Here is a 24,275-nt window from a genome sequence, read left to right on the forward strand (position 1 = left end):
ACGCCGGGGCGGTGGAGCCAAGAGGGGTGGCTCGGCCCCGCCAGATGCCGGCTGCAAAGTTAGAGAGAAGAAAACTTCAGCCCTAGGGAGGTTCGGACCGCTACGCTCACCGCGCCCCCCGAACCCCGCGCCCCTGAAAGAAGCCCCGCAGCCGAGTCCACCGCCGCGCTCGCCTCCCGCCCGGCCCCGGGGGCCCGGCGCCCGGATCGGCGGTGACTGCGTCCGCGCCGAGCACCCAACCAGGGGGCGGGGAGGGGGCGGGGGGCGGGCAACGTGGCCACCAGAGGAAGTTTCCCGAAGTTGTCGGTTTATTCCGGAGACCAGACCGCGACCCGGCCGGATCGCCGAGGCGGCCCTGCGCGGGAGAAGTCGGAGTTGGGGCGCTCAGGGGGTAGGCGCCCCGAGACCGAGAGCGGCCTCTCCTCCCTTGCTCGCCCCTCGCCTTCCCGGCGCGCCACCGGGGATCGGACTTGGACTGAAGAAGAGGAGGAACGGTCGGGGTCGCCAGCAACGCCCCTCCCGGGTGGGTACCGCTCCGGATTGGAGCCGCGGGGGACCGAACCCCACCAGGATTATAAAACGGTACGGAAGAGACCCTCCGGAAACAAGGCTGGTCACCATGTGGGGACTGCTCATCTGGACGCTGGTGGCCCTTTACCGGATCCGCGCGACCGGAGCCCAAGGTATGGGGGGTCACCCCCACGTGGGGTGGGGAAGAGGGGGCGGGGGGCGGGAGCCCGCTGGCCTCACGACGGCCTCCGGGACCCGGGTCTTGGCCGGGCAGAGCCCTCTCCCGGGAGTTTCAGGAGCCGTTCCCCGAGTTTGGGAGCTCTTTTTCGGGGCATGGGGCGGTCTTGTTGAGACTTGTGGCTTCCGAATGAGAGAAGGTAGGGGTCCGTGTAAGGAGGCGTCGCCCGTGGAGGCTGAGAAGAGCCTTAGAGGAGTGGGTGGGGTCGCTACCACCCGCCCCGCCCGCTGCGAGCGCCCTCGGGCTGGCGTGGGAGGGGCGGCCCTTCGTTGGGGGGCTCAAAGCCCGGCGGCACCCAGCGGCTCAGGCGGCTCCTGGGCCCCGGCTCGGAGTCCTCGGGGACGGGCAAGGCCCCGCCGGGCACGCGCTGGCCACCCCAGGGCAAGAGAGGGAGGCTGCAGGGCGGTTGGAAAGAGCCGGAGCAGAGTGCGGGGTGCCGGGTTGGACGCCGCGGGAGGGCAGTTGCGGGGCTGCCTGGCCGGCCGCCGGGGCCGGGGGTGCTTCGGGGTGCGCGCCGGAGCCGAGGTCGCGAGCTCAGCCCGCGACCCACTGGGGGGCGGTGCCCTGGGCGGTCTGAGGCCGTCTCCCCTCCCGCTCTCTCCAGACACACACTCAGCATCCTGCCTCTGCCGCCCAGTTGTGTCTGCAGCCGCCGCTCTGACCTGTAGCTGCGGGGAGCGGCCTCCGGGTGGAGAGGGGCGGGCGGCTTTGGGGGTGGCGCTGTCAGGGCCGAGGAGGAGGCGTGATCCGCTCTGCCCCGCTCCGGAGGGCGGGTACCCAGACATCCCCGAGCCCTCCCGCAGGTCCCCGCGGGGGAGGGCGGCTGCGCCAGTGCCTCTTGCCTTTGGTGTTGGCGGATCCAGACCGCGGTGCCCGCGGTGTCCGAGCGGCGCCTGCTGGGGGCGGAGAGAGACGAAGCCTGGGCTGAGCTCAGGACTCCGTTCCCGGGCTTAGCCTTGCCTCGTCCAGGCTCGGGAGGGGATCTGGACCCGCCGCTGAGGGTACTGAGCGGGGAGGTGGCGGGGATAGGGGGCTCCGGTCTGCGAAGGCTCCAGCCTCAAAAGGGCCTCACCCCATCTCTGGGGTCCCAGAACGGCAGGGAAGAAGGGACCCCCATACCCCCAGCGTCAGGCGCTCCAGAGAGCTGAGATCAAAGAGATTAAAAATAATCAGCCCTCACTCACAGGGTTGAGGGGAGGATTTTACAGCGTAATTTATGTTAAAGCACTTAGAAATTTTGTAACGGGGCCGTGCAAATGTAAGGTAATAAAAGTTATTATTATTTTTACGATCATCATAAAATCTTCCAGCAGGCAGGGACTTCAGAGGTCATCTTGTTCTAGTAGCCATTTAACAGATGGCAAGACTGAGGTCTGGGACCTTGGGTGACTCGCCCCAAGCTACTGGGGGCAGGAGTCAGAACCCAGACCAGGTGAGTTCTAAGCCCCTCTCCCCCTTCAGTGAGGGTCATCTGCAGCTGAGGTGGCCCCTAGGACAGGGTCCTTCTTCTGAGGGCCCGCGAGAGGATGGTGCGGCTGACAACAGGAAACAGGTCAGTGTGCCCTAGGACACGTCCCAGCTCTGTTCTGAGATGCCGGTGGGGTTACTAGCTGAAAGCCAGCACACAGGGAGGACTCTGTCTGGATGTTCCAACTTAATTACTGCACAGACTCCAGTAACCCCATGGTGTCCCTGGGCAGCCGGCTCGCTAGTTCTTGTCCCACCCAGGACCCAGCTTGTCAGGAGTCCCCAGGGCCCCTGAAGCCTCTCCTTGCATGTCGCTGAGTCGTTCCCACGTCCCACCTCCACACGTGGCCCAGCCCCACCTAAGGCCAAGCGCCCTCGCATCCGCCCTGCTGAAGGCCAGGCCGCCTTGTGTCCCGTGCTTCCGATGGGAGGGGCTCGCCCATCAGAAGCAGTTAAGGTCTCCAATTCACTCCCTGTCCCGCTTCTCTTGTCGGCTGCCCTCCTGAGGGCGGCTGCCCAGGCCCCCGCCGCGCCATCCGTGCTCTCTGGGCCCAGAGAGTGTTTCCAGCCTCCGTCGGGTCCCCTGCTTCCCTCGTCGCCTGGTGGCAGGCCATGCAGGGCATTGTGGGGAAGTCTGGTCTCGGCCCAGGTCTGGGGGCTGTGTTGCCTTATGTGTCGGGTTAGGAGGGTCAGGCATGGAGCTCCAGGGTCGCTGCTTATCTCCTCCGGGGTTCAGAGTTTCTCCTTCGTCTCTCTTTGTGCTATTAACCCTTTGTGGGTAGTTGCCTGGAGAATTCCCATGGAAAGAGGAGCCTGGCGGGCTGCAGTCCATGGAGTTGCAGAGACTCGGACACGACTGAGTGACTAAGTACATCAAAAGCCTCTGGCCCTGTCTGTCACTTTTGAGCCCATGAACCCTGTTCTTCAGTCGTGATATAGAGGGGAACCAAGCAGCCTTCCTCTCTGGGGACAAACCTCTCACTGGCCAGCGCCAGACTTCATCTCCACTGACCCTAGTTGTTTCTTCAGGTCCTGGCAACGTTACCTGTTTATACTGAAAGCTACCACTTGCCCATTTCCGCTGAAACTCAGTGTCACAAGGGTCCTGTGCATTTCCCAAACTAAGTGCAGTGATGTGTAAAAAGAGCTGAGTCCATAAGAGGGAACCAGGTATCCTGGGGGCGCCCAGCAAGAGCCTGGTACATAGAAGGCGCTTGTTGTCGTTGCTGTTTAGACCCTCAGTTGAGTCCGACTCTTTTGTGACTCCACGGACCGCGGCTGGCCAGGTTCCTCTGTCCACGGGATCCTCCAGGCAAGAATACTAGAGTAGGTTGCTTATTTCTTCCTCCAGGAGATCTTCCTGACCCGGGGATTGAACCCACATCTCCTGCATTAGAGACGGGTTCTTTACCACTGAGTCACCTGGGGAAAGCCCTAGAAGGTACTTAATAAAGAGTGATTGTTATTGTTGTTATCATGATTGTTTTTACTCTAAGCCAAGGGACCACGTGGAGAAGGCAATGGCAACCCACTCCAGTGTTCTTGCCTGGAGAATCCCAGGGGCGGGGGAGCCTGGTGGGCTGCTGTCTATGGGATCGCACAGAGTCGGACATGACTGAAGTGACTTAGCAGCAGCAGCAACAAGGGACCACGAGGAGTGGGTGGCTGGCCACCCACCGAAAAGGCCTTGAATACCTTTCCCTCACCTGTGGCCACATCACTGTGACTCAAAGCGGCCCTCTGGCAGTGCTGGTCCGGCCTCCCAGGCTCTTGCATTGGAGGGTGGTTGCATCTTAAGCACCTGGCAAGATGTCTCACGTGCCTCGGAGACTTGACCACTGCTACTGGAACATCCCGGGGAGGCCCAGAGGCTGGAAGCTGCAGCCCAGCCAGCTGGCCCAGAAGGTTCACGGAGGAGGGTCTGAGCTGAGGGAACCAAGCAGTGGAGGACCGGGAGGTCCAGCAGCCCTGGAGGCTCTGGAGGGAGAGAGTTTAGTACTAGGAGGTAATCACAATGAAAGCCCAACAGCACTCACGGGAACGGGATGAAAGTTTAATTACATGGTGTGGCTAAGCTGTAATTATTAATTACTGACAGCAAAAAATAACTTATTGATCAGGGCTCCTTACTAATTACCACGAGGCCGAGTGGCGTGCTTGCCTGGGGCTCAGCTGCCATGTGTCAGGAGGTCCACGTGATGGTGGGCCTGGTGGTGAGGGGGGGTGTTCCCCTCCTTCCCTTCTCCCAGGGCCAGAAAAGTGGCTCTCGGGCCCGCACAGCCCTCGCCCTCTGTGCCCTCGGGCTTCGGCTGGGCAATCTGGAACATTTCTGGCTGTGTTTCGATGAGCGTCACAGTTTGGTGCTTTGTCTTGGCCCGAGAAGCCTCGCCCCCACCTGGGATGGACAGACTCAGGACCCCCACCCAGAGAACTGAGTCGTGCTGGCAGCCTGATACCTGCCTCCGAAACGCTCCCTTTCATGCATTTGTACAGCAAATATTTATCGACCGCCTCTCCTTTATGTCCTCTGCTGGAAGGCCAAAGTAGGGGCCGGCAACCTTGTTCCATCAAGAAAGGGAGGCTGGGAAAGAGGCCAAGTCCTTTCCAGCAGTTCTCTGTTTAAACAGTGCCTGAAGGGCTGACTTTAAAATAATGTGTTAAACTGCATATTGGTATGCATTCGATCTTGTACCACGGAACACAGTTGGGCTGTAAGCTAAACAGTAATAGTGAACTTGTTCTTCGTCCTTGGGACTTACATGGATCAGTTCCTTTGACTTGAAACACAAAAAACCTTCCAGTGCTGACCCCACCCTGTCCACAAGCCTGGGGCAAGTGGCCATGTGATCTCTACTTGCATACCCCTGGCAACAGGGGGCTCGCTACATCACAAAACAAGCCGGATGTTAGACAGCTGTGCTTTGTGTTGGTGAGCCTTCCCGGGGCTGGTTTTCTAGCCCTTGCAGGGATCCTCTGATTGACTGGAACCACCCCCTTTCCTTCCCCTCCTCCCCACTCCCTCTGACTCCGGGCCCCCTTAGGGAGTTGGAAAACTGAGTTGGAATTGACACTGGGTGTTAGGGTGCTGCCTGTGGGATTTCCACCCTGGCCCCGCCTGGAGCGTGTTGCCGCAGACGGCCCCGAGGCTGGGGGAATGAGTCATCATAAATCTGGGGCCTTGGGATGCCAATAGCAACAAGTGGGCCAGTGGCGGCCCCGCAGCCTGTAATGGAAAGGAAAATGAGCCTGGTTGCTGAGACATCCCAGCCTTTGCTCAGCCTCCCCCCCACTTCTGTCCACTGGGGGCGGAAGGCGGGGCCAGTGAGCCAGGCTGGTGAGTGAGGCTGAGCAAGAGACCCCCAGGGCTGCTCAGGGTCCCGGGGCAAAGCGAGGCAGGGGCTGCCCAGCTTGTCTCATCCGGTTCCCTGAGCCAGGGGTACAGAGTTTCAAGTGTGCAGCGAAGCAGTTCAGTTACCCATATACGTGTATCTGTTCTTTTTCAAATTCTTTTCCCATTTAGGTTGTTACCTAATGTTGAGCAGAGTTCCCTGTGCCATATAGTAGGTCCTTTTTGGTTATCCTTTTTTTCGTTTGTTTTAAAGTCTTTCTTGAACTTGTTACAATATTGCTTCTGGGTTTTGGGGGTAGTTTTTTTTTTTTTTTTTTAATGTTCTGGTTTTTTGGCCATGAGGCATGTGGGATCTTAGATCCCTGACCAGGAATCCAACCTGTATCCCCTGCCTAAGAAGGCGAATTCTTAACCACTGGACCGGTAGGGAGGTCCTGGTTATCCGTTTTAAATATTAGCAGTGTGTACATGTCCATCGAGAATATTGTTTCTCTTGAGCCAGGAGCCCGTGCTCAGACTTCCTCGCCCCTCTTCCCAGTTTTCCCACCTCTGGCCTTCCAGGTACAGCTGCCTATAGCATCCTGCCCTCTGGGTTGGGCCCTTGCTGAATCCCTGTCATCCAGACTCCATCTTTCTACAGGGAGGATATTGGCAGGACTGGTAGGAGGCTTGGGTAATGCCCAGCCAGGCGTGGAGGCACCTTTTGAAACACATGAGAGGGGAAGACTTGCATCTGCAATTAAACGCTCTAGTCGGGCTCACTTCCCCTTGCAGCCCATTGGCCAGAGCTGATCACATGGTCCTCATCCAGTGGTCCTTTCCAGAACAAGGGAGCTGGGGAGTGCAGGCTTCCCTGTGCTGGAAAAAGAGCATCTCAGCGCACACTGGTGATGCCGAGCCTTCCTCACAACCGTAGGGGCGACACTGGTCTCAAGAAGGGCATTTCATATAGAGCAGTCACTTAACCCAAAACAGGCCCATTCCTCAGGCAACCCCCCTGAGCCGCCCCTAGCCAGTGCTGTTTCTTCCCTGCCTTTTGAGTTGTTTTTTTTTTTCTCCTTATGCTGTTGAGAGGGGGCGTGCGGGGTGGCCAAATGGCTTGGAGCTGGGCCAACCTGGGTTCCAGCTCTGTCACTCTGGGTTAGTCTCTGCCACTTTGCCTTCCGTCACTTAGACGCTCAAGCCCCGTTGGCTTGTTTGTAATACAAGAAGAAGAAGTGAGATAGCACAAGCAGAGCGCTCAGCATGGAGCCTGACACACCACAGGCACTTAATAAGCTAATTTAACTGCGTCTGCACTTCTTCGTCTGCCCTGCCGAAGGGTCTTCAGATTGGATCTCAGGTTGCATTTTGTTTCCGGGTCCCCCCCACCCCCGCCGCCCCCATGGTATTTTTCCTCTGTATTTCTCCCATGTCTTCCTCTTGCTTCACTTTCGCTTGCTTCTTCCCCAAAGTAGAGCGATTTGGCTGCTCCTTCCCATGCTAGAGAAGGAAATGGCAATCCACTCCAGTATACTGCCTGGAAAATCCCATGGACAGAGGAGCCTGGAAGGCTACAGTCCGTGGGGTTGCAAAGAGTCGGACACGACTCAGCGACTTCACTTCACTTCACTTCCCATCCCAGGTGGGGCGTGGTGCAGTGGTAGAGAACCCGCCTGCCGATGCAGGAGACGTGGATTCAGTCCCCGGGTGGGGAAGGTCCCCTGGCATAGGAAGTGGCGCCCCACTCCAGTACTCTTGCCTGGGAAATCCCACGGACGGAGGAGCCTGGCGGGTTACAGTCCATGGGGTCGCAAAGAGACGGACACGACTGAGACCCTGAGCACACCCCGTCCTGGGGATGTCCAGAGGGGAAGCCAGCTCACACGTGATGCCGTCCTGGCCTGCCTCCACCCTCCTTCACCTCCGGTGTGTGGGTAAACTGAGTCTCACAGCAATTACCTGCCCAAGGCCCCACAGCTGGGAAGTCAGGATTTGAACCTGGGGCTCGGCGGGGCGTCTTTCCACTGCCCGGGCTGGCCTGTGCCTCCACAGTCTCCTTCACTGATGTCTTCCTGATGAGAGGTGCCAGGCCCGAGGTGCTGTTGGCAGGCAGGGTCTGGTCCCGGGATGGGCGTGGAGTTTGGAAATCACCCTGGGAACTCCTCCTCCTGCTCCTGACCCTCCTGGCTCTCACCTCTGCCCTGGTTCCGTCAGCTGGCAGAACGTGAGCCTTCAGGAGGGCAGCCCCTTCCTCCCTCGCCTCCTCTCCTGCTTTGCCCTGGCCTCCCTCCTGGGGGGTGGGAGCACCTGGACATGTTAGGGGAGTCTCCTGAGGGGCCCTTGGGCGGTGTTCATGACTGGCTGCCCCGTGGCTGAGCTTCAGAGTCTTCTAAGCTGAATGGGGGTGGAGGAGAGAAGCAATTAAAGTTTGATCCATTTAGGAAGCTATTAGTGACCCAGAGGGGTGATGAAATTTTGATGATGTGATAATCCGAAGAGGAGGAAGTATTACTGGCCGCAGTGCAACCCATTCGCAGAGTTCAGCTTCTGGGGTGAACACAGAGACTCTCAGGGGCCTGCTGGAGCCACGACCCCGGATCCCCCGCACCTAGACTCCTCTGTGGGAGGGGGCTGTCTTGCCTGGAGTCTGAGCCGTGGCGCCTGCCTGCTTGGGCTTGTCCCTGGGTAAGGTAAGCCGGTTCTGAGTCTGGTCCAGGTGTCCTATTTCCTGCTTCGAACCACAAGGGGCGGTTTAGAATGTGCCTCCAGAGGGTCCAGATGGGATAGTGTGGGCCCATAAGGGGCCTGAGACATAGAAGACTCCCTGAATTCATTTTCCCGTCATTTACTGCTTGGGTGACCCTGGATAAGGTACACGGCCTCCCTGGGCCTCGGTTTTTCCATCTGTCAAATGGAGACACAGCTGTCCTAAGCTCACTGGGTTGTAACAGGGTTTGAGCTCTGTGCATGGTGAACACTGAGTGAGTTGTACAGCGGTGTTATTACTGGCATCTTGGTGTCAAGGAAATAAAGTCAGCTTCGGGGCTGCAGTTTATCTTGTGCCCTGTCACCAAATACCTCCGCTCCCTTTATCTTGCACAGACCTGCCAGTTGGCATCTCAGCTTCCACTATTAGGGATCTATTTCTTTGGTTGAGACATTGCCCGCCTCCAGCATAACATGCAGATATACCACGGGGAACCCAGATATGGAGCTGTTATCTGCTCTTCAGGCCTTGAGGTGGACATCTTCACGGGATCCTTTCCTAGAAACTCAGTTGTCTGCGGGCGATGCTCACGGGCATTTCAGTTTCCTATTTATCCCAACCTGTGAAGGGTGTGGGCCAGAAAGCATTCAGTTACTCACCTTGTTAGCAAGTTCAGAGGCATGAAGCCACTTGCCAAAGTCCCTTGACTTGTCCATAAGAGGCAGCGAGGGCAGGTCAACTCACTGCCTCTTGAAGTGAAGTGAAGTGAAGTCGCTCAGTTGTGTCCGACTCTTTGTGACCCCATGGACTGTAGCCTACCAGGCTCCATCCATGAGATTTTCCAGGCAAGAGTACTGGAGTGGGTTGCCATTTCCTTCTCCAAAGGATCTTCCCGACCGAGGGATCGAACCCGGCTCTCCCGCATTGCAGGCAGACGTGTTACCATCTGAGCCACCAGGGAGGCCCTAACTGCCTCTTAGGTTACAGCTTTTGATCCTGTCGAGACATCCACGTTCGTGACTCGCTCACCTTGCCGCTCTGCTTGGGGATTAGGGAGCCGTCAAGTGGGACCCCAGGCTCTGCCCCGGCTCGGGTAGGTGCTCTGCCAGGGCACCGGCTGCAGGCTGGCATGGCCTCGCCTGTCTCGGAGAAACTCACACCTCTTTCTAGAGGCCCTATCTATTCTCCCATTGGGTTTTTTTGGTTTGTTTTTGAGATTTTTCTATGTGGACCATTTTTAAAGTCTTCACTGAATGTGTTACAGCATCGCTTCTGTTTTTTTGTTTTACTTTGGTTTGTTTGACCACAAGGCATGTGGGATCTTAGCTCCCGGACTGGGGATCGAGCCCACACCCCCTACACTAGAAGGCAAAGTCTTAACTACTGGATCACTAGGGAAGCCCCATCCCATGGGGGTCTTAACAGTAGGATCGGAAGGCTGGGACCTCTTGCGTCTCTCCTCCCCCACACCCTACTGGTGGACCTTTGCCCTCTTGGCTTTCTCCACTGGGTACCACCGCCAAGCCCGCCCCAGTCTGCCCTCAGCACAGCTGCAGTCTCCCCTCACCCCGACCTTGCCCGCCCAGGCCATCAGCGCCCTTCCCTCCTCCCCCACCCCCCACCCCCGGCTGGAATACGTCTTCCCAAATACCCCTGAGCCACTCAGATACCGAGAGCCTGGATGTCTCATCTGACACTCGGTCTTGTTGATTCTGAATTATCTCTTCGTGTGTGTGTGTGTGACTGATTTCTTTAATTATAAACTCCTTGAGTTTAGATAATAACCCTTCATCAGCAAGGAGCGAGGTGTTAGACATAAATTATTGTTCGCCATTGATGAAGTTAACCCCTGGAAGCAGGGGTAACAGTGACGATAGAGAGACGGAAGAAGGCCTGTGGCGCCGCGCGGCCTCGGAGGCCAGGGTTCATTGTCGCTGGGCCCCTCCTGGCTCCCCGGGTCCTCCGTGGGAAAGCATGGGGGCGTAGCAACAGCATTTCCAAGCTCTCCCGTGAAGGGCTCTAGGGATGGAGGAGAGTGGACGCGCGCCTTGGGACCGGCCACACCACCTTTTCCTTTTTTTAATATCCGAGATTTTGCATTCTGTTCCTCAGTCTCTCTGAATTCTATTTTAACACACAAAGGGTATTTTAAAGCCCATTGATGTTGCTGGAAGATGTGGTTCATCCGCCCCCTGGCTTCCTGGAACCCCCGGGGATAGAAGTCAAACTTGGCTTTGAAAAACGTGAATGAGATGATCTCTCGGGTCAAATCGTCTATTAAGAGTCCAAGATGCCTCACACATATATATATTTCAGCCATTTGTGTGAAGTGTTTCCGTAACGTTGTATCAATACATACCCACCTCCTAAGATAGTTGTATCCCGGACGTAATCGACCCTGGGCCACCATAACCACCCGCCGTGACTGGTCTGGTGCCTCCTGGGTCCCTAGAGGACTCAGCTGTCTGGGTGCTTGGTGTTTGCTTCCATGTCATCAGGGGCCTGTTTCCCGGCCTCTCCCGGGGGCCTCCGGCACCTCCCCCTTTAATTTTCAGTGGACGAGCCACTGAAGGCGTCAGACCTCAGCTCCACCACGTAACTGTGCCTGAAGAAGAGCTGGGAGCAGGGTGTTCAGGGAAAGCCCGAAGGCTCTCCCAGTGAGAGGCGCTGGGCTGTAGCAACTGTGCCCCTGCCCAGGGCTCTTTCTTACTCGCACGCATACACCTTCCAGGAGAGCCGAGGTCACCAGAAACGGTGCTCTGGCAAAGCAGGGCCTCGGCGGAGTTCCCTGATGACCCAGTGGTTAAGACTCTGCCTATCAACGCAGGGAGCATGGTTTCAGTCCCCGGTCCAGAACGATCTCACATGCCTGGGGCAGCTCAGCCCGTGTGCCACAGCGACTGAGCCTGTGCTCTGGAGCCCGCAAACTGCCGCTGCTGAGCCCGTGTGCACAGGATGGAAGCCTGCAAACCCAGAGGCCGTGCTCCCCACCAGAAGTCCCCGTGGCGAGAAGCGTGAGCACCGCAGTGAAGACCCCGCTCATCGCAACTAGAGAAGGCCCGAGCCAAGAGCAATGAAGACCCAGCGTGGCCACAAGTAAATAAAGGAAATTATGTTTTAAATGCAGGGCCTTAGGGCGATCTGCATCTTGACAGCATCACCGATGCAGTGGACGTGAACTTGGGCAAACTTCAGGAGACGGTGAGGGACAGGGAGGCCTGGCGTGCTACAGTCCATGGGGCCACAGAGTCGGGCACGACTGGGGGGCTGAACAGCAACAGTGACACCTACATCCCAGCGGCCCTCCACGCCCGGCCCCTGCAGCCCTAAATGTTCTAGCTCTGTTTCGGTCACTCCCCTCCTCGGTTCCTCGTGAGGCCCTCAGGGTTCTGGGTGCAGAACCCAGAGCATCCATGCACTCCCAGGCTCCCCTGGGGGCAGCCAGCCTTCCCCATCACAGCTGTTTGGCCCTCCCTGCCCTGGACTGAAGGAAGGACTCCTGCCCTGAGACCATGCCGGGTGCTCACACCTTCCTGCTCCATCAACCTTGACGTCTCCCCTCCTGGCGGATGCTCGCTGACTTGGCCCGGCTCCTGTCGGGCTCAGCCTAGTGGGCCTGGTTCTCTCTGTTTGGAAGCCCATCTCCCTGCCCTGGTGGAGCGGCTGTAGGCAGGGGGGTGAGCCGGCGGGCAGGCCGGTGCGGGGCCAGAGCTGCCCAGAAGGGTCGGGGGGAGCGCCTCTCATTAGCTCTGCCCCAAGCTCATTACCAGGCTGAGCATCACTGGGTGACAAATGGCTGTCGTCGGGGCAGCAGTAAATACGCTGCTGTCACTGCTGATGTGATTGCACTAATGAAGAGAGATCTGCCCGAGCGAGACGAGGCCAGTGCTCCCCGCCCCAGGAAGGCAGAGGCTGGACGTCCAGAGAAGGAGAGAGGTGTTGGCACTGAATCCCTTTCTCCTGAGGCCTCGGCGGATGAAGAGCTTAGAAGAGGCCGGAAGCCTTCAGGAAAAAGGAGCATTGTTCAGCCCCGGGGAGGGAGAGAGGGAGGGTGTGATAAGGGGCCCCCGACTGCGGCCTGGGCGCTGGGCAGCGGCACTTGGGACCCGTCGGGTGCACCGCTGTGCTATTGATGGTTCAGCCTCCCTCACAGCGCCCGGGCTGAGAGCGGCTGCAGGAAGGCGTGGGGGAGAAACACAGGCCCATTGTCCACGCCCCCGTGCCGGCCACTTCGCCTGCAATGTGAGGACCCATTGTCTGTCCAGGAACTCTGAATGTCCAGCCGTGGGGTGCCAGGAGCATGCCCCTGGCTCCACGTCTCCTGTGCCTCCGCTGTGGGAGGGCTCTGGGCCCAGCCTGGGAGTCCCAGCTGAAGCAAAGATGCGCCCCTGAGATGCTGACACACAGATCCAAGGCCACAGTCCCAGGCCCTGGGACACCTGGGGACGGAAGAAAGGCTAACCAAAGCCTTGGAGGGGGGTGCCTTGCACCTGGACCCTCAGGAGTGCATCTTGGGTCCCAGGGGTCACCTGCATCATCGTTGGAAGTGAGAGAGTGGCCTGGAGCGGTGGGCTCTCCCCTGAGCCTGATGGCGTCCCGCTTGGGGGCTCACTCGGAGGCCCATCTCCTGGCTCCGCCCCTCAGAGCATCTGATCTAGGTTGGGGCCAGGCACGTGAGCTTCTCACAGGTTCCCAGGTGATGGGCTGGCCGCTGCACCAGGGACCACACTTTAGAAGGACTAACCTGGAGGCGTGAGGAACCCAGATGCCACACTGGTGGCCTTGCAGAGCTGCGTTTGCTCTGATGGGCTCTGTCTGCTTCCCCCGCGGAGGCAGATGGTGAAGCTCCCTTAGCAGGACCCGTGAAGTTCGTGTTGCCCGTGGGAGGCGGGAACCTCCTCTCCTTCCTTCCTTCTTTTCTCACCAGCAGAAGCTCTTGCTCCCAACGTCCTTCCTTTAAAAAAAGAAAAAGAGAAAAAAAAACCCAGCCCAGAGGCCTCTTTCCAGGGAGAGGAAGGACAGGGCTGACGTCATCACTGGCTCAAGTAACTTGGGCTAGAAGCGCCAACATAACCCTCGTGTGTCATAGACAACAAAGCCTCTCTTTGCCCTTTGAGCGCTTTCCCAGCACCTACTGTGAGCCAAGCATAGCGCCTGGGGTCCAGCACACGTGAAGGCAGGTCCTGGCTCTCAAGTTGTTCCTGGTCACGTGTGGGCATCAAGCCTGCGGTCACCAGTAGAGACCAGTGTGAGGGACATTAGTGCATGTGGGAAGTAGGTGGTTGGGGTGTGCAGAGGGATGAAGCTGAGAATCCTGCCTCAAAGGAGGCTTCCTGGAGGAGGTGACCTTGAAGCTGAGGACTTGTAGGGTAGAAGGGAACTTTGGGTGTTTGTTTTTGTTTTGGCATAGTTAACTGTGCCTATTTAAAGGGCACGACTTGATCGTTCTCGACACATGTAGAAAGCCTAAAAGCATCACCAAGTCTCCACCGAGTTTTCTTGTGCCCTAGGTCACCCACTCTGCCTGCTGCATAGATCTTTGTCTTTTCCTCTTTTTCAAATGGATATCCAATTGTTCTAGCCTTGTTTTTTCGAAAACTTTCCTTTTGCCACTGAATTATCTCTGTGCCTTTGAAAATCCATTTGTCCCTGTCCGTGTGGGTCTATTTCTGGACACCGTTCTGCTTCATTTCTCTGTCTTTATCCCAACAGCACATGGTCTTGGTCACTGCTGCTTTGTAGTAAGTCCTAAAACCAGGTAGTGTCGGCTTTCTACCTTTGTTCTTTTTCAGAGTTGTTTCGCCTCTTCTAGGTCCTTTCCATCGTCGGGTCCATTTTATATTTTGCTTAATGTTACCTATGAATTTTGGAATCAGATTTTTTAAAATCCTGCTGGGACTCCCAATTGGAGTTGCATCGATAATAGAGACCAAGTTCAAGGGTGTCAGTATACGGCCACATTGAGTTTTCCAGCCCACGAGCCTGGGCTGCCCCTCCATCGTTCGGTGGTTTGATTTCTTCTCAACAACATGTTGCGGGTCTCACAGTCCAGGTTTTGTACATCATCTGTCAGATATATCCCTAGGAATTGCATGTTTTTTACGCCATTGTCAGTGCTTTTTAAAATTCTGACTCCCGGTGGTTTGTCTGGAGGATATAGGCACACAGTGGATTTTGACTCAGATCTGAGACGTGGCCAGACCCGGTGATCAATTCTACTCGCTTTTCTGTGGATTCCGTCAGGTTTTCTACACAGACAATCAGGCTGTCTTCAAATGCACAGTCTCACTGTTTTTCCAGCCTGGATCCTCTCTCTTGACCTGTTGCACTGATGAGACCCTCCACGGGGCTTTGTTTTCACCCCTCTTGTTGCCAAGCAGCCGTTAATAGGGAGCAAATGCACGCCTTCGAGGTGGCTTAACCACTGAGCTCAGGCTGTGCTTGGCCACATTCTCGAGGGGCTTCCTGCCGCAGCCCCGCCCTCTGGGGGCTCGCCCTCAGCTGTCTCTGGCAGCCTTGGAAGCTCTGCAAGCTTCAGGAGGAGAGCAGGAAACACAGGTCGTGCCTGTCTCGTCTGTCCAGCCCTGTGATGAGCACTTGCATTTGGGAGAGTGTGTCTTCCTCCCCCGGTCCCTCCTCTGGCCCGAAGTCCTGGAGTCTCCCTAAGGGGTAGCGGATGAGCAACAACTCTAGGGCAGCTCAGAGAGCCTCTCAGGTCAGATTACCAAGGGCTAACCAGTTCCACAGAGGAGGACGTGAGGCCAGGGGGCTCAGTGAGGTGTGCTCAGCCACGGGGCTTGGGCAGTTGGGATTTCAGGTGCCTTTTGCAGGCGTCACTCCGTGACGGATGTTAGCACTTTGGCCACCCTAACCGAGAAGTCAGCCTCTGGCAGGACCATGATTCCTCTGGACCCTCTTTCTCAGCTCCACCTGAGCTGTGGGGATGCTCACATTGGCCGGATTGGGGCTTGGGAGGGAGGGAGGGAGGGAGGGTAGGCCTCAGAACAGGCCGGGTTCGGGGGGTCTGGGTGCAGACAGCACCGCATGGCCAGGGCCTCTGCTGGGGAAAGGGGAGGTCAAGAGTCAGCCCCTGGGGTGCGCATTTGGAAGGGGCATCACCTCTCATATTGACTCCCCTAAGCCCCAGGGTCTGCTGGAGTGCGGTGCATCTGAACAGCCCTTTACAGGGCTGAGCACCAGCTCTTAGAGCTCCTTTCCCCAGACATTCAGCCCGGGCACTCCTCTGCCACCCCAGCTCTCAGTCTCAGACACACAGCTGGCTTATCCCCCAGACAGTTCGCTTTTGGAGTCAGTGCATGATAACAAGAGGTCCCACGGACTGACCCTTTGCCGTGACCCAGATATGGATGCACCGGTCCTCTCAACAAGCCCGTGAGGAAGCATCCTTTCCCCACTGAATGGATTAAGGAACCAGGGTTCCACCCAACCCTGCCCTTGACCTGCCTGCCATGGACTCTGCCAGCCAGTCGCAGCCTCTGCCCCTGACTTTTGTGTTCACCCCCAAGACCAGCCTCCCCTGGGGACCCTGAGCTCCTGCCTTCTCCAGCCACCTGGGATCTCCCTGCCCGTTTCCACAAGGAAAAGGGCACTTGAGCACCCCAGACCTCAGCTCACGTGCAAGGAGCTGGGGCTGAAAAAGCGCAGTCGGGATGCCGGTCACCACGGGCATCGCTGTCACCGTCTCATATTTGGCCGAACCTGGAGCATCACTTGTAAGACACATCACTATCTTACGCGCCACTAAGAGAAGATGCGGCCGTTCCGTCTGCAGTAAGATGCGTCCTGACTGCAGAGATGTGAGGGTGCATTTGGAATCCCTGAAGCTGGGTGATAGCCATGATGGATAGAAAGCCACCCCCGCCAGGTTCCATTCTGAGGGTCCCAGGTGTATTAATGTGTTTAAGCCTCACAGGGCCCCCTCAACCATCCTCTTGACCACAAAACAGGCCAGTAGAATCAATTCCGAACATTTAAGAAGCTCATCCTGGCAGTGTTCGTGGACTGGACGGCCTTGTGGAGATTCCCCTGGGGCCCTGGTTCCCGGCCAGCACTTGACCCTGTCAGCTGGGCCCCAGGAGGCCCAAACGGAGCAGGGCTGCAGAATCAAGAGGCCACCCCAGTGGACTGAAGGCTGCCTTTTTCCAGACTCATTGGAAAACCCTGGGGACCCACGCCCTGGGGCTCAGAAGCCTTGTGTTTGCCCCCAGGGCTCTAAACACTCTCCCCTCCCGCCCCCATCATCTTCCTGACATGTGCTGGACCCGATGAAGTCTCTCCCAGCCCAGCCTGCCCCGGGCTTTACATTCCTCCCGAAGCTCCACCCATGCCAGCACCTGTCTCCTCCAGAGAAACGAATGTCTGGCTTCATCCCTCCCCAGGCCTCCCCTCTGAGCTGGGGCTTCCGGGCCAGGCTTCTGAATCAGCTCCGCTTGGCTCTCCCCTCTCCCATGGCCGTTCCCAAAAGAAGCCAAGTGAAGAGCTTGGCTCTCATCGCACGGGACCCTGGGACCGGCTGGCACAGCTGAGCGCCCCGCGTCCGCCCAGCCCTCAGATGTTAGGTGGTCTTGCTGATGGTTTCCTTGGAGAGACCAATGCCCCAAAGACAGCTGGCCTCTCTGTCCGCTTCCCCAGCCTTGGCCAAGCCGTTAGGCCCCCCCTGAGGCACCATTCTGAGGTGTCACCTCTCCGACCCTCAAAAGGTCCCTCCTCACGCCTTGACTCTCCAAAGACCTCCCTTGATGGAGATGCAGGGGACTGGCCTGCCTATCGCGTGCAGCTCTGTCTCACTCAGCGCTGCTCAGTGACCACACCAAGAGGTCAAAGTCTGAAAGAGGGTCTGGCTCCAGCAAGACCTCTCTCCCACCTGCAGGACCAGTGACGCAATCCGCAGGGCCCAGAGTGAGATGAAAGTGCAGGCCTCTTAGTGATCAATTGTTAAGAATTCCAAGATGGTGATAGCAAAGCATTGGCCTGAGCTCAGGGCCCCTAAGTTCAGGTCACTGGCCCATGAGGCCCACGCTGCCCGCTGGTCAGACCTGTAAGGGATTCCCCTTCCCTCTCTTGGCCTCCGTTTCCTGGTCTGTAAACTCAGACAGCTCAGCCGTCTGGGATCCTGTTCTCCTCCTGCCGGCTTCTCTGGGCGCCCAGTGCCTCTCCTTGGGCTGAGAAGGCACGGCATTCTGTCGTCTCGGGCTCTGGGGTAAGACAGGAGGAGGCAGGATGGTGAGCAAGCCTGGAAGTCCATGAAGCTCACCGGTTTTGTCTGGTGAATCGTCTGGATCACTGTGGGCAGGAGATTGGAGGGGAAAGGTCTGAGATTCAGCCCTGCCTCTCGGGGACTGGCTTGTCTGGTCCTGTCTGGAATGCATTGCCTGTTGGCTTCTCCTGTGAGAAGCTGTGTACAAAATGCCTTTGTCTTCAAGGCCAGAGCACACCTCGGCTGGAATCCTGGCCCTGCTGCTTGCTAGGACCTCAGTGAGATAGTCTCCTGGCCTCAGTTATCTCATCTGTAAAATGGGGCAGCAACTTGCTTAGAAAATGTTGATCCTCCAGGATCCAGTTTCCTTCTCTCCTGTGACTGGCAGACTTTCTGAGGGAAGTCAGGAAGATCCTTCTGCAACTATGGATAGATTCCTCTTCTATAGTCGGGTGACATGGCGCATCCTGCATATAGTACCTGCTCAGGAAATACTGTGACTATTCACAGCAGTACCGCGACCACCGTTGCTATGGTTATGCCTTCCCCAGGTTCAGCCAGGTTAATCCAGGGTCTTGGGATGCACCTGAGACTGATTCTTGGACCATCAGCACCACTCGGAGTTTGCTAGAAGTGCAGACTGTCAGGCCTGGTCCCACAGGTGATGAATCAGAATCTTGCATTTTAAGATCATTGTTAAGATCCTCCCAGCCCAGCGCCACTGCCATCTGTGGAGGGGCAGGAGACCTGAGCTGTGTCCCCACCCCACAATCCTCCTGAAAAAACAGCCCAGAGGGTCTGCTTTGTTAATGGTCTGTCTGCGGTGCCATCTTTGATTCAGGAACATGAAAGGGAATCACCCTTTAAATAAACAAAATGGAAAATTCTCCAGGGGACAAGCACAGGAGCAGGCTGTGAGAACTCATCTCTTATTTAAGTGCAATTTCCCCAACACTGTGGATCCGTTAAATATCAGGGAAGAGTGCAAAGCAGCCCAGCCAGAACCACAGGCAGGAGGGAGCCACGTGTGTCGGGGCCTGAGGAGGCGCGGGGTGCATGGGAGTTGACCCGATGGCATCCGGTCCCCTCGGTGGCCCTGGGCCGGATCTGCGACTCCCTCCCTATCCAGCCCACTCTTGCAGAGCAGCGAGGGAACTGAACTGGGTCGGGGTGCCGCAGTTCCCCAGTGCCTTGTCCCAGTCAAGCTCTGGGGACCTGGAGGCGGGTGGGAGGACCTCGTCCCTCTTTCCCGCCCTCCCCGTCAGGACCAAGGTCAAAATGCAGGAATTCCTTTTTCCACGATTCAGCCAGCTAAGGCGGTGGATAAGAGCTAGCACCCTGGGGCCAGACTGCCTCTGTGGCTGTGGACGGGCAGCCTAGGCTCTCTGAGTCTCAGTTTCCCCATCTGTGCGTTGGGAGGGGTCGTACTTGCTTCCTGAGGTTGTTGTCAGGGTTAAACATTATTATGGTTCAGAAGAGCTTCTGCCACAAGTTGACCCTACGTGAGTATTTGTTAAGTTGAAATAGGAAGCAGTAATCTGGTGGGGAGGGCTTCCCAGGTGGCTCAGTGGTAAAGAATCCGCCTGCCAATGCCAGAGATGGGGCTTTGACCCCTGGGTTGGAAAGACCCCCTGGAGTATGGAGGATATGTCTATCCACTCCAGTATTCTTGCCTGAAAAATTCCATGGACAGAGGACCCTGGCAAGCTACAGTCCAGGGGGGTCACAAACACTCAGATGCGTGTGCAAGTGTGTGCACAACCGGGTGTGCACACACACACACACGCACACACACACGCACACACTCCAATAGGGAAAAGGTGTCTTCCCCTGAGGAATCAGGAAGGACTTTGTCTTTCACCAGAAATTTGGGGAAATGTCAGCCATTATTTCTTCAAATATTTTTCTGCCCCGTTCTCTCCTCTCCTTCTGGAATGTCACTAACACCTAGATTAGACGCATTCCTATTGCCCAACATGTCCCTCAGGCTTTGCTAACATTTTGAAATCTTTTTTCTCTCAGTTCTTCAGATCAAATAGTTTCCATAAGTGTATTTTAAAGCTCACTACTTCCTTTATTTTTTCCATTCTGCTGTTAAGCGCATTTACTGAATTTTAAAATTTAATGTACTTTAGTTTTCAGTTCTAAAATTTCCACATGGCTTGATAGATTATATGTATCTCTTTTTAGCTCACTGAAGAGATACTGTCTTTTCTTTCATTAAGAGCATCATGTTATTTGTCTCGTTGAGTCTATTTCTAAGAACTACTTCACAATCAGTGTCAGCTAATTGCAACATCTTCATTTCAGGGTTGTTCTCCATTGGTTGTCTTTAATCTCGAGAGTAGTTCATATTTTCCTGGTTCCTTGTATGTGGAGTAATTTTGAAATGTATCCTGGGCTCTGTGATTGGTGTGTTAGGGAAACATATGTCTATGTACCAATTGTAATTGCCAACATCCGCTGGATCATGGAAAAGCAAGAGAGTTCCAGAAAACATCTATTTCTGCTTTATTGACTATGCCAAAGCCTTTGACTGTGTGGCTCACAATAAACTGTGGAAAATTCTGAAAGAGATGGGAATACCAGACTACCTGACCTGCCTCTTGAGAAATCTGTATGCAGGTCAGGAAGCAACAGTTAGAACTGGACATGGAACAACAGACTGGTTCCAAATAGGAAAAGGAGTGCGTCAAGGCTGTATATTGTCACCCTGCTTATTTAACTTCTTTGCAGAGTACATCATGAGAAACGCTGGACTGGAAGAAACACAAGCTGGAATCAAGATTGGCGGGAGAAATATCAATAACCTCAGATATGCAGATGACACCACCCTTATGGCAGAAAGTGAAGCGGAGCTAAAAAGCCTCTTGATGAAAGTGAAAGAGGAGAGCGAAAAAGTTGACTTAAAGCTTAACATTCACAAAACGAAGATCATGGCATCCGGTCCCATCACTTCATGGGAAATAGATGGGGAAACAGTGGAAACAGTGTCAGACTATTTTGGGGGGCTCCAAAATCACTGCAGATGGTGACTGCAGCCATGAAATTAAAAGACGCTTGCTTACTCCTTGGAAGGAAGGTTAAGACCAACCTAGATAGTATATTCAAAAGCAGAGACATTAGTTTGCTGACCAAGGTCCGTCTAGTCAAGGCTATGTTTTTTCCAGTAGTCATGTATGGATGTGAGAGTTGGACTGTGAAGAAGGCTGAGCACCGAAGAATTGATGCATTTGAACTGTGGTGTTGGAGAAGACTGTTGAGAGTCCCTTGGACTGCAAGGAGATCTAACCAGTCCATTCTGAAGGAGATCAGCCCTGGGATTTCTTTGGAAGGAATGACGCTAAAGCTGAAACTCCAGTACTTTGGCCACCTCATGCGAAGAGTTGACTCACTGGAGATTCCAGAGACAAATGCTCTCTGTGTTCATAGGACAGAGATGAAGAATCTTTACTCTTTGTTTCCCATTTCTCAGCCCTGTGCTGGGTACACAGCGTGTGAGTGTTCAGTCACCAAGTCGTGTCCAAATCTTTGTGACCCCGTGGACTGTGGCCCGCCAGGCTCCTCCGTCCATGGGATTTCCCGGGCAAGGATACGGGAGTGGGTTGCCATTTCCTCCTCCAGGGGATCTTCCCGACCCAGGAATTGGACCTGCGTCTCCTGCATTGGCAGGCAGGTTCTTTACTACTGAAGCAGCTGGGAAGCCCGGGGCACACAGTAGGCTTTCAGTAAACCCTCATTGAAAACTTAAGTGGTTGCGAATGGCAGAAATGAAGAAGTGATGTTTCCTTTTGCTTCTGCTGCCCTCCAGGCTTGACCTGCTGCACCCTGCCCCCACCCCACCCCACCCGACCCCACCCCCAGCCAAGAGGATCCTCTTTGGGCAAATTATACAAGAATCAACACGTATATGAACCTCCCTTTCCAGAGGGAGAGGCAACTGAGCATGAATGGCCATTCATACCCTAAGCCAGAAGCAACATTTGAAATGTGTCTGGGCCAAGGTAGGGGGGCTCATTAAGAGGGACATTCCTAAGTATCAGAACCATGTCATTTGCAGACTAATAAATGGGTCTGGCTTAGAAAATTACCATTTTCCCTACTTGCAGGTGAGGAAACCTGCTTATTGGATCAATGTCTCTCTGGTTTTGCCTTGGATTAAATTAATCACCACCTTGTTCCTCATCGGACTCTCCTCGCTGACCCGCTGCATTCCATGGAGCCTCCTGGCAGGCCCGCTGCGTCTGGTGGTGGATTCATGCGAGAGCAGCCCGCCCTGGTTAGAACTTGTTTTGCTCCGTCCGGTTTTGCCCTGGGTTGTTCCCTCTTGCCGTCTTCTTCAAAGGAGGGTTGTGTGCGGGTTCTGCCTCTTGCTCAGTACGATCCTGCCCAGAGGCAGGGGGCTGGAGGAGATGACTTCCTGCGGCTGACTTTGCAATCTCCTCCTCTTGATTTGCCCTTTTCTCCTGGAGATGGCCTCGAGAATTCTTTAGTTAATGGGCTGTAAAGTGCTTTGAAAACACAGCCTGTTAAGTGGCATCGGGCCGGACTCACTAATTATTTATGATTTCAGAAGAGCCAGTTAATTCACCGGGAGAGAAGGTTATATTGGCTAGGACGGTAAATCGTTCAGGAGAACCACACAAATAGCGGGGACCGCCCCCCTTCTTCCCCCTGAAGCTGTGTGTCCCCTGGAGATGCTGCTGGGAAAATTGGGCGGGGAGAGCCCTCTCCAGCCAGGTGGACGAGGCCTCCGGGTGGCACCATCGGTCACCACCGCCGGCCGCCTCCCGCCCCACGTGGCCCAGAGTTCGAAACCAGAGAGCCAGGGACCAGAAAGGGGAGGTGGGTCTCTGGGTTCATTGTCTTGCCTTAGAGCAAGACGGCGTTCAAATCTAAAGAGATAGGGTGACTTTTCCCCGGAAAGTTCTCCAGAGAGGAGGTATGGCCAGAGGAGTCTCTGAGGAAGGCCCCTGCAAGGTCTGGAATCAGAAGGGCGATGTGGGTTATTCCTGCTGCTGCTAAGAGGCACCCCCCAGGCTCCTCCGCTCCCCAGTGCAGTCCTCTGCCTCTGTCATGGGTGGAGGTCAGCTCTCTTGCCCACTGCTGCCCACCCACAAGCGGGTTCACCTCCACGGCCATTCACTCCTTCCGTCCCTCCTTCAGTAACTGTGTCCAGCCTCCTGGGTGCCGGGTGGGCCTGTGAGACCCTCAAACCCGCCCAGCACTCTTCCTCTCCCTTCGCATCCTGCCCCGTCTACCCCGGCCTCCCCATCCACGCTCCGCTGTCCCCACCTGAGAAGGCCCCCCCACCCTGCTGCCCGGAGGCCTGGAATCCATCCCCTTCCCCAGGCGTCCCACCCAGCAGAGACCCAGAAGGAAACCTCGCCTGGACAGCCTGCAGCCCAACTAAGCAGACCACTGACCCTCCCCGGCACCACCAGCCCCCGACACCCCCCACTGCTCCCCCATCTCTCAGGCACCTTTTCAGGTACTGGACTGAGGTCTTCCTTGCGACACCTAATTTTCTGCCCAAAGTAGCTGTGCTCCCAGACCAGCCCATTGCTCATGTTCCTTCTTTTATAACCTTCCTGGAACTTGCACTTTGCCTAAGCCCAAACACCCAGGACTAAGTCTCCATCACTTCAGAAGAAGAATCTGCTGCCACGTGGCAATTCAGCCCCGAGAACAAAACAAAACAGAGATGGATACACACGCAGGGCTAAACATCTCGGGCAGTGGCCCTAAAGGCAGTTGATCAGCCTGCCTAAGTGAGTGAAATCATGGTGGCCGCCTGGTGTCTGCAACGGTGCTCAGAGCTGGGGCCAGAGGGGGCTGTGGGGTGAGGGCTCGAGGAGTCTGCCCAGCTCAGGAGGGGCTGCCTGGGAGGGGGCCCAGGAGGGCTGGGGCAGCCCAGTGCTGCCTTCACCGTATCCTGAGGCCAGTGCCTTTCTGGTGGTCCCCAGGGCTTCCTGGGGAGGAGGTGGTGGTTTCCACACGCTGGACTGGGTCCCTGCTCTGTGCAGCCTGCCACACTGGGATGCACAGGAGGGGAAAGTGTGTGTGTGCGTGTATGCACTGTCTGGGTGTGTATCTGTGTGCGCATGTGTGTGTAGGGATATGGGTACATGCATTTGTGGGAATGCACGTATATGAGTCTCTGTGTGTTTGTGTGTTTCTGCTGCTTCTAGGCCTCAGATTGACATGACTGTGGCCCAGAAACAGCCTCTGAAGGGCTCCTGACCACCCTGCCCTCTACCCTGTCTGCCCACACCCCCATGCTGGGCATCGCCCCCTTGGGAGCCTTCCTCCAGATCAATCCCCACAGTGACCCTTTGGGCCCTGGGGTCATGTGTAGTGGAGAGAATGAGCCTGTGGATGGAAACAGCAGCGGAGCCGGGAAGACCTGTGTGTTTTCTCTTCCTTTGGGGAGGAGCACCCACAGTGGGTCTGTCCCAGGCCCTGAGCCAACATCTTTCAAGCATTATGCTGAGAACTGAGTTCTGAAGAAACATCTATGCTCACTGTGCTTGCAGGAGCATAGAACCCGGCCTGAGCTCTGACCTGCAGCGCGGAGGGCCTCGGGCAGTGGGCACAGCGCAGCAGGATGCCGGGGGAGCTGGTTCCAGGCTCAGCTCAGCCAGAGACCAACTGGGGGGCCTCAAACAACTCACTCTACTTCTGGGGCCTCAGATTCATCAGTTGCAACTGAGAGTGTTCCGTGATTTTTCAGGTTGTCTGCTCGCTGTATCTTTTGTAACTCTAAACAGAATCTCATACGATCGAGATTCTGTTTTCGCATGTA

The 24,275-nt window shown here is 56.1% G+C and overlaps 1 protein-coding gene across 3 annotated transcripts in view; it reads left to right on the forward strand.

Moving 5' to 3' along the window:
* Positions 1 to 310: 310 nt before the first annotated feature.
* Positions 311 to 24,275, forward strand: part of SDK2 (sidekick cell adhesion molecule 2) — a 273,344-nt gene continuing 249,379 nt past the window's right edge. For all 3 annotated transcript variants that reach the window (XM_027974022.2, XM_042256446.1, XM_060395037.1), the window contains exon 1: positions 311 to 683. In XM_027974022.2, coding sequence (XP_027829823.1) covers positions 620 to 683 — 64 coding nt within the window. In that variant the 5' untranslated portion in view covers positions 311 to 619. The remainder of the gene's footprint in view (positions 684 to 24,275) is intronic.

Source organism: Ovis aries, chromosome 11 (assembly GCF_016772045.2).
Source record: "Ovis aries strain OAR_USU_Benz2616 breed Rambouillet chromosome 11, ARS-UI_Ramb_v3.0, whole genome shotgun sequence".
Taxonomy (NCBI): Eukaryota; Metazoa; Chordata; class Mammalia; order Artiodactyla; family Bovidae; genus Ovis; species Ovis aries.